Source organism: Lineus longissimus, chromosome 2 (genome assembly GCF_910592395.1).
Source record: "Lineus longissimus chromosome 2, tnLinLong1.2, whole genome shotgun sequence".
Taxonomy (NCBI): domain Eukaryota; kingdom Metazoa; phylum Nemertea; class Pilidiophora; order Heteronemertea; family Lineidae; genus Lineus; species Lineus longissimus.
The window spans coordinates 22,490,562-22,506,275 of record NC_088309.1 but is presented as its reverse complement, the minus strand read 5'-3'; the positions used below and the strand labels follow the sequence as shown (position 1 = coordinate 22,506,275).

Sequence of the window (15,714 nt, the reverse complement as noted above, 5' to 3'; positions counted from 1 at the left end):
TGGTCACATTCAATTTCAGCGGGGCGCGAAAATGGCTTTGTAAGTTTGTAACATAAGACGCGACTGCTTGCAGCACAGGAAATATCACTTGCTGCAGCCAATCAACAGCGTATAAAATCCATTATTCCGATTGACCCACATTTACACGAAATAATCACACACCTATGTACTAGATGGGTCAACTGATCTGGTTGTTGTTGGACAGCACACTTTCACAACTACATGAAGACGATGATGCGTCTAAAATCACTTGCTTTCTCTTCTGTTTTGTGGCTGTTTTGTGCCATCTCGGGGCAAGCACAACAGGCGGAAGAAACAGGTAGGCCGACTGACAGAGAAAGGTTTCTCAGGGATTTAATGTGCGCCTATGCATCAACCAATGTGACGGGACATTCTGTCATTCACGTACATGTAACAGAATACGCTATGTATGAAATAAGTCTATCCGTTTGGTTCCGCTATACTTATTACCTTGATAGAAACGCTGAAATGGTAACAAGCGAATGTACTCGCTTTTCGTATTCAATCACTTGAATCACTACCGGTACATTGTCATCATGGGCAAGGAATTTGCAAAGTCTTGATGCCGTCACATGATCTATGCGACGTGGCATCAAGAAGTAGAATGATTATATGTACAGTCATTGTGGTATTGTTTACGCTGACTTGCTCTCAATTCGATTTCCAGTTTACTGTCCATACCCCGGCACCATCAGAAATGGAATAATCCTCCTGGTAGGCGTCATTGGAAAATACGAATACCGTCCCTACGTCAGACGCATCGGTCAAGGACAAGCGATCGAGTACCAATGTACGACTGGGTATCGCCTTAGGGGGCCTACTAATGCTACATGTTTAGATGGTAGGTGGAGCCAAGATATCAAGCCGGAATGCGAATCGGTTTACTGTCCATACCCCGGCACCATCAGAAATGGAAAAATCCTCCTGGTAGGCGTCGTTGGAAAATACGAATACCGTCCCTACGTCAGACGCATCGGTCAAGGACAAGCGATCGAGTACCAATGTACGACTGGGTATCGCCTTAGGGGGCCTACTAATGCTACATGTTTAGATGGTAGGTGGAGCCAAGATATCAAGCCGGAATGCGAATCGGTTTACTGTCCATACCCCGGCACCATCAGAAATGGAAAAATCCTCCTGGTAGGCGTCATTGGAAAATACGAATACCGTCCCTACGTCAGACACATCGGTCAAGGACAAGCGATCGAGTTCCAATGTACGGCTGGGTATCGCCTTAGGGGGCCTACTAATGCTACATGTTTAGATGGTAGGTGGAGCCAAGATATCAAGCCGGAATGCGAATCGGTTTACTGTCCATACCCCGGCACCATCAGAAATGGAAAAATCCTCCTGGTAGGCGTCATTGGAAAATACGAATACCGTCCCTACGTCATACGCATCGGTCAAGGACAAGCGATCGAGTACCAATGTACGGCTGGGTATCGCCTTAGGGGGCCTACTAATGCTACGTGTTTAGATGGTAGGTGGAGTCCAGATATCATGCCGGAATGCGAATCGGTTTACTGTCCATACCCCGGCACCATCGGAAATGGAAAAATCCTCCTGGTAGGCGTCATTGGAAAATACGAATACCGTCCCTACGTCAGACGCATCGGTCAAGGACAAGCGATCGAGTACCAATGTACGACTGGGTATCGCCTTAGGGGGCCTACTAATGCTACATGTTTAGATGGTAGGTGGAGCCAAGATATCAAGCCGGAATGCGAATCGGTTTACTGTCCATACCCCGGCACCATCAGAAATGGAAAAATCCTCCTGGTAGGCGTCATTGGAAAATACGAATACCGTCCCTACGTCATACGCATCGGTCAAGGACAAGCGATCGAGTACCAATGTACGACTGGGTATCGCCTTAGGGGGCCTACTAATGCTACATGTTTAGATGGTAGGTGGAGTCCAGATATCAAGCCGGAATGCGAATCGGTTTACTGTCCATACCCCGGCACCATCAGAAATGGAATAATCCTCCTGGTGGGCGTCATTGGAAAATACGAATACCGTCCCTACATCAGACACATCGGTCAAGGACAAGCGATCGAGTTCCAATGTACGGCTGGGTATCGTAAAGACGGGCCCCTTAACGCCACGTGCTTAAATGGAGTTTGGAGACCGGACATCAAGCCACAATGTGTCGAGGATGCAGAATCTGATGTTCTGAATTAGACTCGAATGTCAAATGTTGCGACTGTCATGTTCCTTTTCAGGCCTTCATGTCAGGCTCTAAATCCTTTTTTCTGCATTTAACCGGAGTACGTTCATAGCGCAGGGAACCCACTACGCCCCCGAACAGGCAAGAACTTCCGCAATGGATGAGGCGGGACAAAGTGGGAAAATGTTGATAAGGAACGTATGTCACGAAAAAGAGCGGAAGCTGTGCTATGATGATCGTTCTTCCTGTGAGTACATTCGCACAGTACATGACAGTCCACGGTGAGGCGGAAATGTGGCAATGTACGCTATTGTGCAATGCATTGGCTTAGAGTTTTGTGTTCCAGTATGATTTTAATACTTTTTTAGCTTCACATCTATGTATCCGGGATCGATGATTTTGCCGCATATCTCTTATGAAATTTTTAGGTTGTGTGCCAAATCTATAGAGTTGTTTCCGACACAAAAAATACTCTTATACTATTGCATGTAGGTTTTAAAAGTTTGTGAGTTATATTGCATAATATTGTTCCCAGACTAAATTTTGAAAGATTTCAGTGAGAAAGATTGTTCATTGTGTAATTTATGGAAGTGTACTTTTGTGTCGGACGAAATTCGCTATGAGACATAACCCCGGTAGTGTTTGTTCTCCCAAATATTCCTAAACGCCGTCTTAGCTATAACTGATATATAAAATCCCTTGATATGGTATTCCAGATAAGGACTGTTTACAATAGGCCTACAAAATAATCTTTTTTTAAATAATGCCTTGTGCAAATGATATTGTCCAATTGGCCATCACGAGATGACAAGATAATATAGAATTATGCAATTCACACAAATGACCTTTGATTAACCTTTATAAACGCAAAATAATCAGTAAAGCAGCCTTAACATTGGACTTAGACGGTTGTGACTATCGAGTTCACCTCCGCATATCATAAAGACAGAATCGATGAAATAGCAGCGAATATTATGGCTCCTCCAAAATTATTCGTGTTCTGTTCTGTTCTGTTGCTGTTTTGTGCCTCAGGACTCGCACAACTGGCGAAAGTAACAGGTAAGTCCATCACTGACAACAGAAGAGTGCGTTTCATTGATTAACAAAATGTATAATTGTATACATGCCGAAGAGAAACTTTATACTGCAGAAGTCAGTCCATCTGACCTTGGTGCCGCCCCGGCCTGATCAAACGTCTGGTTCCCGAACCAAAAGTTTTTATTCGCCTCAAGGGATACTTGGACGACTGCTGGTTCTTGACCATGGGTGTTGCATATCAGGACCCAGTTGAGAAACCGGGCCCAGACAAGGTCTTAATGCAAAGTTCACTTGAAGTTGAGAATAACTATGATTATAAATTCTGCAATGGTTTTTAGGATCGGATGTCCCCGCCGAGCTCGAAGCCAATTGCACCATGGAGCGCCTAGATGACTACAGAAAACCAGTGACCCTCTCTTTGTTGGAAGAGAAATTCAGATGGTTCACTGAGCTGAAATGCAGAGATGAATGCGCCAAGCGCGCTATCTGCGGCCATGCTAACTTCAACAACAGGACCAGGGAGTGCCAGTTAGTTCAACGAAGGGCATTCCATGAGAGTTATTTGTCTGAACAAGGTCTTTATGTGATGTGGCGAAAGAATTGTCCACTTGAACACAGTAAGTACACTTTAAAGGCAAATGATTATATGTTGGCCCGTCAGATCCCCGGAAAACGCATCGAGGCAAATTCTGATAAAAATAATTATGTTGGAATGATATCCAGCGCCCCTGATTCGTTTCCTTCGTACCCTCTCTGGAAAGGACTACTGCAATACTGTTATACTTCCCAAATTTCTGGATCCGCAAAGCACCCTTTCGATCCTCTATTGAGCTTTGGTCATCTGAAAGTCATTGGCTATTTCTGCAGATTCAAATCTTGCAGTTGCCATCCATGATATCAATCAGCGACTGTTCTACATGACGGGATTGTACAGTCTCAGAAATACCTGCAGATTCAAATCTTGCAGTTGCCATCCATGATATCAATCAGCGACTGTTCTACATGACGGGATTGTACAGTCTCAGAAATACAATGTTAGTAAGGTTTTGAGCAATTGAAAAACCCTTGGAGGTTTTTATCGAAATGAAAAACGGGTCACTTCGCATTTTGCCGAAAACACTTTAGGGTTGCATACTTGTTTTTTCAAGAGCTCAAAAACATTTATTGCTAAGAGTGTATCCCCCGCCCATAATTGTGAGCCTGACGATAGACGACCGCATTACCAAATACATGTATATTGTCATTCATGATCGATCGATGTTGTATTTTTCAGTATGGAACCGAACCGACGATCCTCTGAAGATGGTCATGTGTCCCATGCAACCGCAAACCCAACGACTTTCATTGAAGTATGCCTACAAGTTTGCAAAGCACATCTCAAATGACGTGGATGCGTCATGGTGGTGTCAGAGGGATCCAATCTGCAAGGGTGTCTACAGAAATGCTACTTGGACGAATATGCACGTGTTCCTCTATAAGGCGGTCGTCGACGAGAGTGCCACGGGAGACATCACGGAGATCTCGGTCAAGAATTGTGCTCCACCTGGTAAGCTATACGTACCTTCTCGTCTTAATGATGTTGATCATGTTGACACACGTGAGAAACCAATATGAAAGTGAATTGACAGTAATATCCTCTAGATTGACAGATTCTGGGATGTAAGACTGGAAAGTCAATGACTTTTTCGATTTGTTTCCTCTTCGTCTTGACACTGATTCCTTTGTAATTCGGATTTCGTTCCCACATCTCGGTGCCTTTGCAGTCATTCTCTTTCTTTCAGGCCCTCAATCAGGATCCGCGTGCTTCTTCACAGCCTACAACCGAAAAACAGTCCGAGGCAAGTCATATTACACCAAAAGGGACAAGAACTTCCGTGAGTGTTACACGATGTGCCAGGAAGACGACGAATGCTATGCAGCCTATGCAAGGGAAGATAGGTTCAGATCCCGAATGAAGTGTAAACTCTACAAGAAGGAGGCAGTAACAGGGCTGGGCAGGTTTAAAAAAGAGTTTGATAATGCTAAGGTTTGGTTGAGGAACGTATGCCATGAGTGAGCACTGAGAAGTCCTTCTCTGATCAGTTTTGTGATTACTGCTAATATTACATAGTGGTCCTAAGCCATGACATCATAGGACATATTTTTTTCATGGAGCCTCCTGAGAAACCCACTACAGGCGATCGAAATTGGAGGACAGTCAGACTGTTAACATATACGAGTCTAGATGAGAGGTTCATTATATATTATGTACATGTGGCGACCCAATTGGAAACCTGCATGAAATTTTTGACTAAACAAACATTGGAACATGTTCAAATTCACACCCAACATTTTATTTCGTTAATGCTATGGTTTTAGTCTATACATGAATATAGTACATATTGTTGATATACATGTACATGTACGCGTATAAGATTACAAATGAAATACAGTTTCTTGGGTGAGGCACCATTGTGCTTTATTGGCTTGGAGCTTGAAGTTTCCACAGTTGACAATGTTCCATACGAAACTTGCTCCGATAAGTCTTGAAAGTGGTTCACTGATTACAAGGTTGTGTTCCACCACCACTTACAGACTCTCGAGACCGACCAATAACCCACCAAGACTCCCAAGATACGCTGCGTTGTTGAGAAAGCACGGGTAGACAGTGCGGTTATCGTACTGAAAAATAAGCTTCATTCAGTTAGTTGGACCCCAAATTAATTTTTCGCTTTCGTCGATGTTCGTGGATCTTGGATGATGATGACACGTTACGGGTATACATGTGTCATGTAAATATCATGAACGTGATTGGAAGAAGTATAGAGAGTTTTATATTGATGAATTAATTTGTCAATACATTTTTGAACTTACATATACGTGATGAGGCATAATGTCATGGAAGCTCTGAAATACGTCGTTTTCTGCAAAGGAACCCGCATAGTACACCACCCTATTTTCGTCACAATATTTTTGTGCTGTTGCCACTGACGTCACCAGAATTTGGGCGACGACCGAATGCATCCACGCTCTCGCTATATCGTCCTTATTTAGGCTCTCGATATCTAGACCTAAAAAAAATGATGAGAAAATTCCGAAGTTCAGCTTTTTTCAAGAAGTGTGCGTTGGGAGACGTTGGCGATAGTCGCGTGTTCTGCTTCTGATTGCACAAGGTACTGCCGTGGCCAAAAGGACACGTACACTGTGTATATGACTTACATGTATGATCTCGAACCCAGGCAATGACAGTGCAACTTTGACCAGTCAGGGTTTGAGAGTATAATGCGAAATACATTTTGACTGTGGACCTGGCCTATGGCTACATAGAAAGACACTTCGAGATACAACAGTGTTTGGTATCGCAACCAAGAAAGACCGACGCTCAAATAGAACGGGTTCTTTATCCAAAAAGGATCACGAACTAAACTTGGTGAGGAGGAAGAGGAGAAGACTTGCCTTCCCTGACGATTTTTCCGAATGGAAAGACTTCGAGTGGAAACGGTATCTTGCTGTGCACTTTGTCCCAATCGACGTCTCCGTAGGAACCCGAGAACAGATCCCGCGTTGTCACCGTCAGTTTTTTACTATCCCCTCTTCTGGCCATTTCAGCAAATTCGGCATATGTCTGAAGAAAGAGCAGAATGTCAACGGTTTTCTCACCGGACACAACATTATTCAGGGAGACGATACATGTGTATCAAGTAAAGATTAGATATGAATAAACAACTCAATGGAACCTTTAAAAATATTGTTTCTTTTTAAGTCGTATACGTTTACCGTTGAGATTTACCTCCGAGCTATTTTTGCGAGGTTTGCTATTGAAGGCAGTGGAAACATGCAGAGTGATACCTCCCTCGTTTTCATATTGTCTGCAATAACTGAGCTACATCGTATTTCGTAAAAAGGAAAAACCGTTAAAATTCTATATAGAATATATAAAACTTCTCTTAAAATGAAAATAAAAATTCTTTATAATTCAGTGTCGATATTTCTATGACAATTTTGTATTTGAAATTTTTTCATGGATTTTTATAAAAGGTTTCTATATGATGGACTTTTTAAAATGTTGCCTGTGCAAAGAGAAGATCATTGCAGTCTTGCCTTCGGTTAATATGCAGTAAAGGAAGCAACAGCTTACCTTTGCGCCTGTTAGTAGCTTACCAACGCTATAACAGTATAACCCGCCCATCATAGTTCCGTTAACTTGACTATGACTTCCATCCTCATTTACCTACAAATAAAGTCGAAAACCATGACAGTCTCTTATGCAACTTGGAGTTCCTTTCTGCTGATAAGAACTCTCATACCAAGCCACAGTCTCACATTTTAGTTTTGCAGGAAATAAGATCGACCCAGTGTAGAAGTTTGAAATGTTTTAGGATAGAATATACGCGAAACGAAGGATTCTATTATGCGTGTTTAGCTTCGTGTACCAAGATTATATCACTTTCACCATCTTTCTCAGTCACATTGTACAAGTTACAAGTTATAAATTACGAAATGCAACAATACAATGTTGTGTGCACTCGATTGAGCCGGCCGAGGAGTGTCTATGTATACCATCGGTCTAATTTTACCGGGGGCCTACGGAAAAGACCTCATACACTCGTTATTACTAAACGAACTCACCAGTATATAACCAACTGCTGAGCCGACCATGGCGAGCAAGGCAGGGAATTCTCTTCCCCTTTTCTCGGTTTCTGGCTGCATGTTTTTCTTGATAAACGTCTCTCGCGGGAGATTTTTCTGGCCATAATGGAAACCCTTCGTAAAGGCGGTAAACTCGTCCACTTGGATGGGCCTGTTTCAGAATCGGAAAATAATTTGTCACACTTAAGAGAGAGAATGTGATTTCACAAATCATCATAAATGGCCTGTCATAGCCCTCATGATGTACAAAACGATACGAACACGGTCCATTTTTCCTTGTTTGGGCTGTATAGTGTACGCACGATTGATATTACATTGTATTTTTCTAGGTTAACATAGATTATTAGGAAAATTTAGGAACTACATATTCGATGAAAGTACATGTACCTTATTTGTAATAGATGTACATGTACATATAATTTATACATCTCAAATAAACTCACGTTATTCCTAATACGTCGCTGATGGTCTCTGCATGTGTCTCAATCGTCCCATGTCCTATAGTTACGCCAACTGTACTCATTTTCAGATTACTGGAACTGTCAGTCAGGATGGTCGACTTTATATGATCTAACACTTCCCCTTTCCGACAAGCTTCGTATGATTCAAAACGGACTTTTAAGGAATCCTTCCAACAGAAAAGATTAGATACCGGTGATACATTATCTTTGGTGATGTGTGTACTGATGTACATCTATCTTGAAAGGAAATTCAGACATGGAAATCAGTTTTGGTTGCTACAAAAATATTAAGTATTGTTTTACTGGATCGTCCTTATCGCTTATGCATCGTACTGATGGCCGCAAGTGACACTACGGTGGACAACCCGTTGGAATCATAGCCCATCTATGCTTCGCAAATTGAAGAAGTAAATTCATCCGAACTCCAATTAAGCCGGGAATATGACAGACGTGTGCAGGATGAGCGTAATGGCATTTGAATGGTGCAGCCCAAAGAAAATTAAATGAGATCGAAATATTATAATTCGCTCCCTGTACGATTAGATAACGAACCTTGGCCTGATTTATCTGGTAGTAAGCTTATACCTAATCTAGACGATTTTGAAGTATACTCATAATGGTCTACACGTACCTGATTTTGTTCGATAATAGATGTCAATTTGATAAGTGAACCGCCTGAAATAAACAGAATGATATTGAGGTCAGAACAACTTCAGTTAGGTTTGTTACGATGATCAGCTCTTCATGTTGCTGACCTGGTCAAACATCTTGACCATCAATGTATTGACATTGCTATAGACTACGCGCATGGTGAAGGTAATGGAGGCAATACCGCTGGAAATTCAGTACGTGGTCAAAAGGCTTGATTTGTATCAAATAAAGGATGGAGAATTTCTTTAGAAAAGATGGCTCAAGGCTGCGTATCCAAGGAATTCTATTTATTGAAGACGTCGTTCCAGCCCGGCTCGAATTGGCCGCCTCGATTAGGCCTCATCATTATAAGATTTTAAGTGCCTCTAATATCCCGAACGATGTGACATGCATGGGTTGAAATAACTCCTCAGACATTTTGGTTTAAACTGTTCTTGTGTTTCAAAGATATTTTAATTTTTTTTTGTTATTTCATCCCCGAAGTGAGTGTGAATATTGGGGTCGCGGCTATTTTTTGTCCGATTACACTTGTAATGTACCACAGTGATTCATGAAACATGGAAAGCTTATATTGGCAGAGAGAATATCGTCAGTCTATCAGTTTATAAATTGGCGCATATATGTGCATTACGTACCACAATCCATCGAAAAGCCTCTTATTGGTTTTCCTCCAGTCACAAACGGAATGTCGATGGTCGCCACACTGAACGGTTCACATCCACAAGTCGCCATAGTGATTGGTTGTACTATTTATTCGACTGAAGCGGTCGAACCATGCCTTGAAACTTTTACTGATCAAAACTATCGTGTGCCTTTGATTAAATTGGCGTATATTATGTGTGTGCCGACAACCCGAATGGCCTAATTCCTTTCTAGATTACTTGACGATAATGGTCGTCTCAATATCTTTTTGGCCAAATATCGCATCTTTCAATCAGGGGCCATCTCCAAAAATTAACGAAATCACCCACTGTGAAATTGAAGTTGAAATCAATTTTCATACATGTAGTTGTTTGGATTGATTTATTTCAATTAAATCATGTACTATCATATCAAAGTGCAGTGATAGAAGAACGAAATTTTCGTCACAGTAAACCTCACTAGGAACAAACATTTTGCGACCGGACCGCTATTCACATCAAGGAGAAGAGACCATTGATCACATTCTTTGTTTGACTACACGAGCGGCTTTAAATGTGCACTTATCCACCCTAAATGATAAACGACGAAACCATCGGGCTTTTTTTCCTGTCTGGTATACGTTTGACGCGCTTGTCCACAGTGGTGATGTTTTGTCCCGGTCATCGATCCCGGAAGATCTACTAAATTATCTCGGTTTGGGGAGCATGAAGTAAGCCCCGAGGGAGGCACAAGCCTAAAATTATCGTCAAATAGTTATTTGTCGGGTGTTTTGACCCTGGATAGTTAATGAATCGAACTCGCAATTATGTTCGCAGGCCTCGGCACATCCTATAACTACATGTACAATGTCAACAAGTTCGATTTACTTTTCTAAGTCTTTTATTTTTGTTTTAACACTCGCTCGAGTCAGTCAGATGATGGGGTCGATTAAAAGTCACCGAGAAACAGATCTGTCTGAGAACCCTGGACAAATTCCTCAATTGGAACGGAAAAACAGGCACGCCACCAGAGACATACCCATAAAATCGACGTATATAGGCCTCCTTCCTGGAGACACTCAGGTGCATATCCTCGCAACGGACGGGTGAAGGGATGTCTCCCGCAGAACAAACTTTGTTGGTTCATGCTTTTTGATATCCTTCTCTGTGGTCAGTCTTGCTTTCGGAACATCTCGGAATACCTGTATCTCTGCTCATGAGGGTCGCAATGAAAAACCTTTTCATGGCTATCTTGCTCATGGTCTCGTGCCACAAAGCATTCGGGTCATACGGATACGACTTATACGATGAAGTCGATTCATACGGGTAAGTAACAAAACCGTATTTTAACTTTGACCCGCTTTAGGCTGAGATGCTGTGTCAATCAGTTGTTATCCATGTTGTCAAGGTCACAGGATGACGCCCCCTCCCACCAATACCACCACCACCTTAACATCATTGACCCCACCCTGCCTAACTAGGCCCTCGGCCAAATTCGAAAGGGGACCTAGTATTTGAGTTTGTGAAAAGATTTTGAAGCAGAGGAAAAATGCTTCATCGAGATAAGTAAGTATTAAGTAAGTTGCTTACTTCACATAAACTAAGCTTCCCGCAAAAATCGTTGCGCTTAACCAGACAACTAAAAAATCATTTCAATTGCTTCTTAACTGATGAAAAGAATTTAGCTCATGAGTTTCCTCCTAGGTGGCAGGACAGAAATAAGTAGGATCAGCCACCTGGGAGCGAAATCATGAACTAAAATAATTATAGTCGGCATTGGATATTCTCGTTATTCAAGTCATTATAACCAGCATACATGTAACTTGCGACCATTTTTTGGGAAATTTATAATTATGTGATAAAAATAAGGTGCGGGGAACTATGACTTGAGATTGGTCTTCTACCACGAGGTAAAGGCTTTTTATTTCGTCAATAGCATTCCGCGAAGATGACGTCACTGCAGCTGCTGCCCTCTATTTCCCCATCGCTGAATTACAGGCAATGTCGGACAAATATGCGGTTTCGTAATGGATTCAGGCTTTCTAACTAGGGCAGTTAGATTCAATCTGGCACATGTCCGAGTGTTGGAAATACTACATAATTGTTCTGAATATTTCTCTCTCTGACTCTATGGTATCATTCATGCTAAAAACAATGCAGGGTCAAAGATAATTGACTTTGAAATAAGCTCAAATGCGTAGAAATAAGTGTCGATGTCCGCCTGTCACGTGACTAAAACGTCATCAATATCTTATGCAAATGACCTTGTGAGCTATAAATAGTAACTTCGCGGGATGCTATTGAATTGGGCCTTCGACCCGTGTCTAACTGGTCCGGGAAGCCATCACCATCGTCATCAACATCATCATCGAAGCGATGTCATCTTACTTTATGCACATCAGTTTAGCAGACGGCTTTCTTTTTAGGGCGGGGGAAAATGTATGCACGTCTACGTACTACCAAAGCCAGGCATCATGGATGGAACGGAGTGCAGTCTTAGAAGAGCTACAGGTAATAAGTGTACTTTCCACGTTCAAATTGAGATTTTCATTCTTTTTTTCGTTTAAGGTCCGGGACAAACGTATACAAAGATACATACTACGTAAGCCAGTCTTACCATGGATGGGGTCAAGTCTGGAAGACCTATAGGTAATTTAGATGTTGTGTCACATCAGAGGTTTTCCCTCACTTACATGTACGCCAACGACCGAGGTCGCCTTCAAACGGCAGAGGGTTCATGCTGTCCAAAGACTTAAAAGGTTACGATTCAAAACATTTTGATTGGGATGCTTCATGACCAGGTTAAGATTCTAGAAATTCAAGCCAGTACCATGATAAACAATAGTTTTCTCATGTTATTTTATCCGAAGTTTGGCTATGTCATGTTGGCCATCGAGATGCATAAAACTCGTATGAGCGTACAAAAAAACTATAGGTTTTCCATATACTTATTACAATTATCTAGGTGTAGTGGCAATATCTTATTCTTAAAAAACGAATCTACAAATCGATGCAAGAGATATCCCGATTTCATTTCCTCTTCCTCCATAATTGGCAAATTGCAAACGAAATTTGTTAATTGAAATATTGTACCTAGATTGCCCGTGCTATATTCGTGTCTTGGTGGTAGGGCGTGGCCGCCCGAGTATACAGAAATAGTGTGGCAAGGTTGCGATGTGGTCGCAAGATAAACAGTCAAGCTCGAGTCGCCAATTCGGCGGGCCGGTCTGTGACGAGATTATCTTCAAACTTTTTTCTTGCGACAATTTTTCAGACGAGTGTCCCGTACTAAATACAAGTGTCGTACTAATTGGAAGAGTGCAGACCGAAAGAAATGTAATATACGTAAGTGTAAAGAGTGACTCCCGGAATTCGTCGGCCCTAAGCACCGTTTCAGGGCTAGTGCTCACAATACTTTAGCTATTTATGTCAACTACCGAAGGGTCGTCTGAAAATAGGCCTACCCATTTGAATCTCATCGACAACCCATAATAACATTGAACGCTTTTCAACTAGCAACCCGGTTTACCATGTGCTTCGGTATGCACGAGATCTTAAGAAAAATGTCTACGATACAACTTTAGTTTTTTTCGAAACTTTGCCTAAACTCTACCTGAACTAAGAAGCAGTATTTTTGGTTCGATAATCAGGAGAAAAAAATGGAAAAATTTGCCCGACACAACCCGCACGATGTAACCCTTCCAAAAGCAATTGGATATGATGACTTTCCCTATTATGGCTATATTTCAGCTCTGTGTGGTGGTAGGCCGGAACTTGGTAATAACCCAGGCCCGTGCAGCAGGAATATCCCATGGGGATACATTAAAGCAGCGGGTTCCGCCTGGCAGCAGCAATCGGGCGGTCGTTGTGTCAGTCCTAATACGTGCAAAAACTGTGTTTTAGGGGCATACAGCGCCGGATCGTATTGTACAGGTAAGCGGTATCCTTAACGATGTTACCTCGTTGCAGATATCCTTTGTATGTGAATTGAACCTGATGCATGATAAATCGTTTTTTACTTAGAACAAAAGATGTTTCTGACGAATGAATTTTTTTTGATAGTTTGAGGCCAGTTACATGAATACTTTTAAAGTTATTGGTACCATTAATGTTATACCTGTTGCATACTCTTTCTGTTGTGAAATATGTGATAGATGACCCGTTATGTGAGCCAATTATGATTGCATTTTCTGGTTTATGGTTGACGAGCCGATATGTGAGCTGCAAATTTTCAAAGTTCAACATGTTTTATAGAAGATGAGTCTGTGACTGATCCTGGCTTATTTCTGTTGTGAATTCTGTTTTATGGTAGATGAACTGTATGTGAGCTATATGATTGCATGTTTCAATTGTGAAACCTGTTTTATTGCAGATGAGCATTCGCCACTTTCCTCAAGCAGAAACCATGAAGGGCTGTCAGGTGATAGGTTTTGACCAATCAAAACTCCCGTATGTGATAATGGCCGTGCTGTCTGTAGCCGAACAAGCATGATAGCTCTCTTCTGGTTGGTCAATACCTTTCAGGAAGCCTCAAATAGCTGCTTGCGGAAAGTAGCAAATGCACATGTATGAAACCCATTTCATGGTAGACGAGGCCTATGTGAGCCACGAATGCTTATTTTCAATATAAACGTCTCTTTGCTTCCAGTTTGTCCACAGATCACTTCCTGTGATCTCGAAGTATGTACTAGTGGTCGTTCCAGCACATGTCAGAGATGTGCCTCGGATTATGGCAACTGCAACGGTTGCAAAGCCTTCCTGAACACGGGGTCTTCTTGTGAACGTAAGAACTGCAGCGAGTTTGCCAAAAGGGAAAATGGTGTATTTGTTGCCCCGTTTTCCACTATGACTTCCGCTACCAAAGAGATTTTATGCAGATGCACTAAAACATGCCTGACTACAAATATCTGGCAAAATCACGGTGGAAAAAACTACCCTTCGTTTACTGATTAAGGTGCATGGCTACAGACACCAATGACTCGGATTAAAAGTATACGCGTACATCATACAATACTGATATTGTTTAATTTCATTCATCATAATATTTACAATGTTCGTTCTTCAGCACTTTGCAGTTGGAGTTATCTGTGCTTCCCAGGAACATGCGGATCACAGGGACTCGAAAAAGACTGCCAATGCCACGCGGATTTCGATACCCCTCCACATCTAGATATTTTTCGATGTACACATGGTACGTAAAAAAACAGATTCGCTAAGATTTTGATGAGCTTTCCACCAATCTAAATATTTGCCAGTCATGGCGAGGGTGGGTATTTTGTTCCGATTTTGACGGAATCACCATTAATTTCTTGAAACCATACTGAAAACCTCCAAATTGAATAATAACATGCAGGCTACAGGTACATTGGTGTACAAGTACCTCCGTTGTGGCAGTAGACCGAGATCGACGATGTCCACACCCCTCGGCTTATACAAGTGGAAAATGTGAGATGATTTCTTCAGCCTCGGCCGACATACCAGTCTACCATGCAGTGAATTTTCATAGGTGGAGCTAACTCACTGACCATTTGAATATTACAGAGATAGTCATATAAACTTTTCATTTCAGTGGCAACGCTTCCAACAATCAATAAATTATCAGTAAAGCTACAAGATGAAAGTGGAGGACCAATCGCCCAAAATGATCCAAACAGTGACAAATCTTCGCAGTCTATTTGGACGAACGGCAGAGGATTAGCTTCCGTGGATACTTCTTTCATGACCGATTTCGTCCCGAAAAAGCCTCTACCAAACCCCAAAAGAGATGGACCCACATATATTTCCGAATTTAAGGTCGGGGTCAAATCGATAAAAGTGGCATCTCAGATGGATTTTGTAGATCGTGAAGGTTAGTTTCCAGAATAACATACATGTATTTTCAATGTTTGATATATGGTAAAATTACACTTTTAAATGATTTTATGTTGATATGATCAGTGGCGGTCGCCCCTCCCCCCATTTCCGTCGACCTGTAAAAAATTACGTTTTTCTTGTAAAGAAATGCTTAAAAACGGTGCTCTAGTATTCGTTTTGAGATTCGACTTGGGCTAAGATTATGAACGTTTTCAGGTTTAGGTCTGATAAATTGCCTTAATTGTATTTGATAAACTGTTGATGAGGAAAT

At 41.8% G+C, this 15,714-nt stretch overlaps 3 protein-coding genes across 4 annotated transcripts; 2 read left to right on the top strand and 1 right to left on the bottom strand.

Moving 5' to 3' along the window:
• Positions 1-188: 188 nt before the first annotated feature.
• On the top strand, positions 189-3,145 carry LOC135483074 (protein lev-9-like). Its single transcript, XM_064763589.1, has 2 exons — positions 189-319; positions 689-3,145. Exons 1-2 carry the CDS (start codon positions 223-225, stop codon positions 2,203-2,205), a joined length of 1,614 nt encoding a protein of 537 aa, XP_064619659.1. The 5' UTR covers positions 189-222; the 3' UTR covers positions 2,206-3,145.
• Positions 3,146-3,165: 20 nt separating this feature from the next.
• Positions 3,166-5,460, top strand: LOC135483076 (uncharacterized). The gene is made up of 4 exons (XM_064763593.1): positions 3,166-3,250; positions 3,568-3,846; positions 4,503-4,775; positions 5,011-5,460. The coding sequence occupies exons 1-4, from the start codon at positions 3,166-3,168 to the stop codon at positions 5,283-5,285; spliced, it is 912 nt and encodes a 303-aa protein (XP_064619663.1). The 3' UTR covers positions 5,286-5,460.
• Positions 5,461-5,546: 86 nt separating this feature from the next.
• LOC135483075 (uncharacterized) lies at positions 5,547-9,808 on the bottom strand. 2 transcript variants are annotated; one of them, XM_064763591.1, is made up of 8 exons: positions 9,606-9,808; positions 8,951-8,994; positions 8,302-8,486; positions 7,838-8,009; positions 7,347-7,439; positions 6,665-6,833; positions 6,083-6,279; positions 5,547-5,890 (listed from the first exon to the last, which is right to left on the bottom strand). In XM_064763591.1, the coding sequence occupies exons 1-8, from the start codon at positions 9,700-9,702 to the stop codon at positions 5,798-5,800; spliced, it is 1,050 nt and encodes a 349-aa protein (XP_064619661.1). In that variant the 5' UTR covers positions 9,703-9,808; the 3' UTR covers positions 5,547-5,797. The 2 variants fall into 2 exon arrangements, with proteins under 2 accessions (XP_064619661.1, XP_064619662.1); XM_064763592.1 differs by having other exon boundaries at positions 8,302-8,556; positions 9,606-9,665.
• Positions 9,809-15,714: the final 5,906 nt, after the last annotated feature.

Bases quoted from the DNA above. Each gene is read 5' to 3' on its own strand.
- LOC135483074 (XM_064763589.1), top strand. From the start codon at position 223: ATGAAGACGATGATGCGTCTAAAATCACTTGCTTTCTCTTCTGTTTTG. The intron at 320-688 runs GTAGGCCGACTG...TTCGATTTCCAG, and splicing joins ACAACAGGCGGAAGAAACAG to TTTACTGTCCATACCCCGGC.
- LOC135483076 (XM_064763593.1), top strand. From the start codon at position 3,166: ATGGCTCCTCCAAAATTATTCGTGTTCTGTTCTGTTCTGTTGCTGTTT. The intron at 3,847-4,502 runs GTAAGTACACTT...TGTATTTTTCAG, and splicing joins GAATTGTCCACTTGAACACA to TATGGAACCGAACCGACGAT. The intron at 4,776-5,010 runs GTAAGCTATACG...TCTTTCTTTCAG, and splicing joins CAAGAATTGTGCTCCACCTG to GCCCTCAATCAGGATCCGCG.
- LOC135483075 (XM_064763591.1), bottom strand. From the start codon at position 9,702: ATGGCGACTTGTGGATGTGAACCGTTCAGTGTGGCGACCATCGACATT. The intron at 8,010-8,301 runs GTGAGTTTATTT...ATTCTGAAACAG, and splicing joins AGCGACGTATTAGGAATAAC to GCCCATCCAAGTGGACGAGT. The intron at 5,891-6,082 runs GTAAGTTCAAAA...CTTATTTTTCAG, and splicing joins TTATGCCTCATCACGTATAT to TACGATAACCGCACTGTCTA.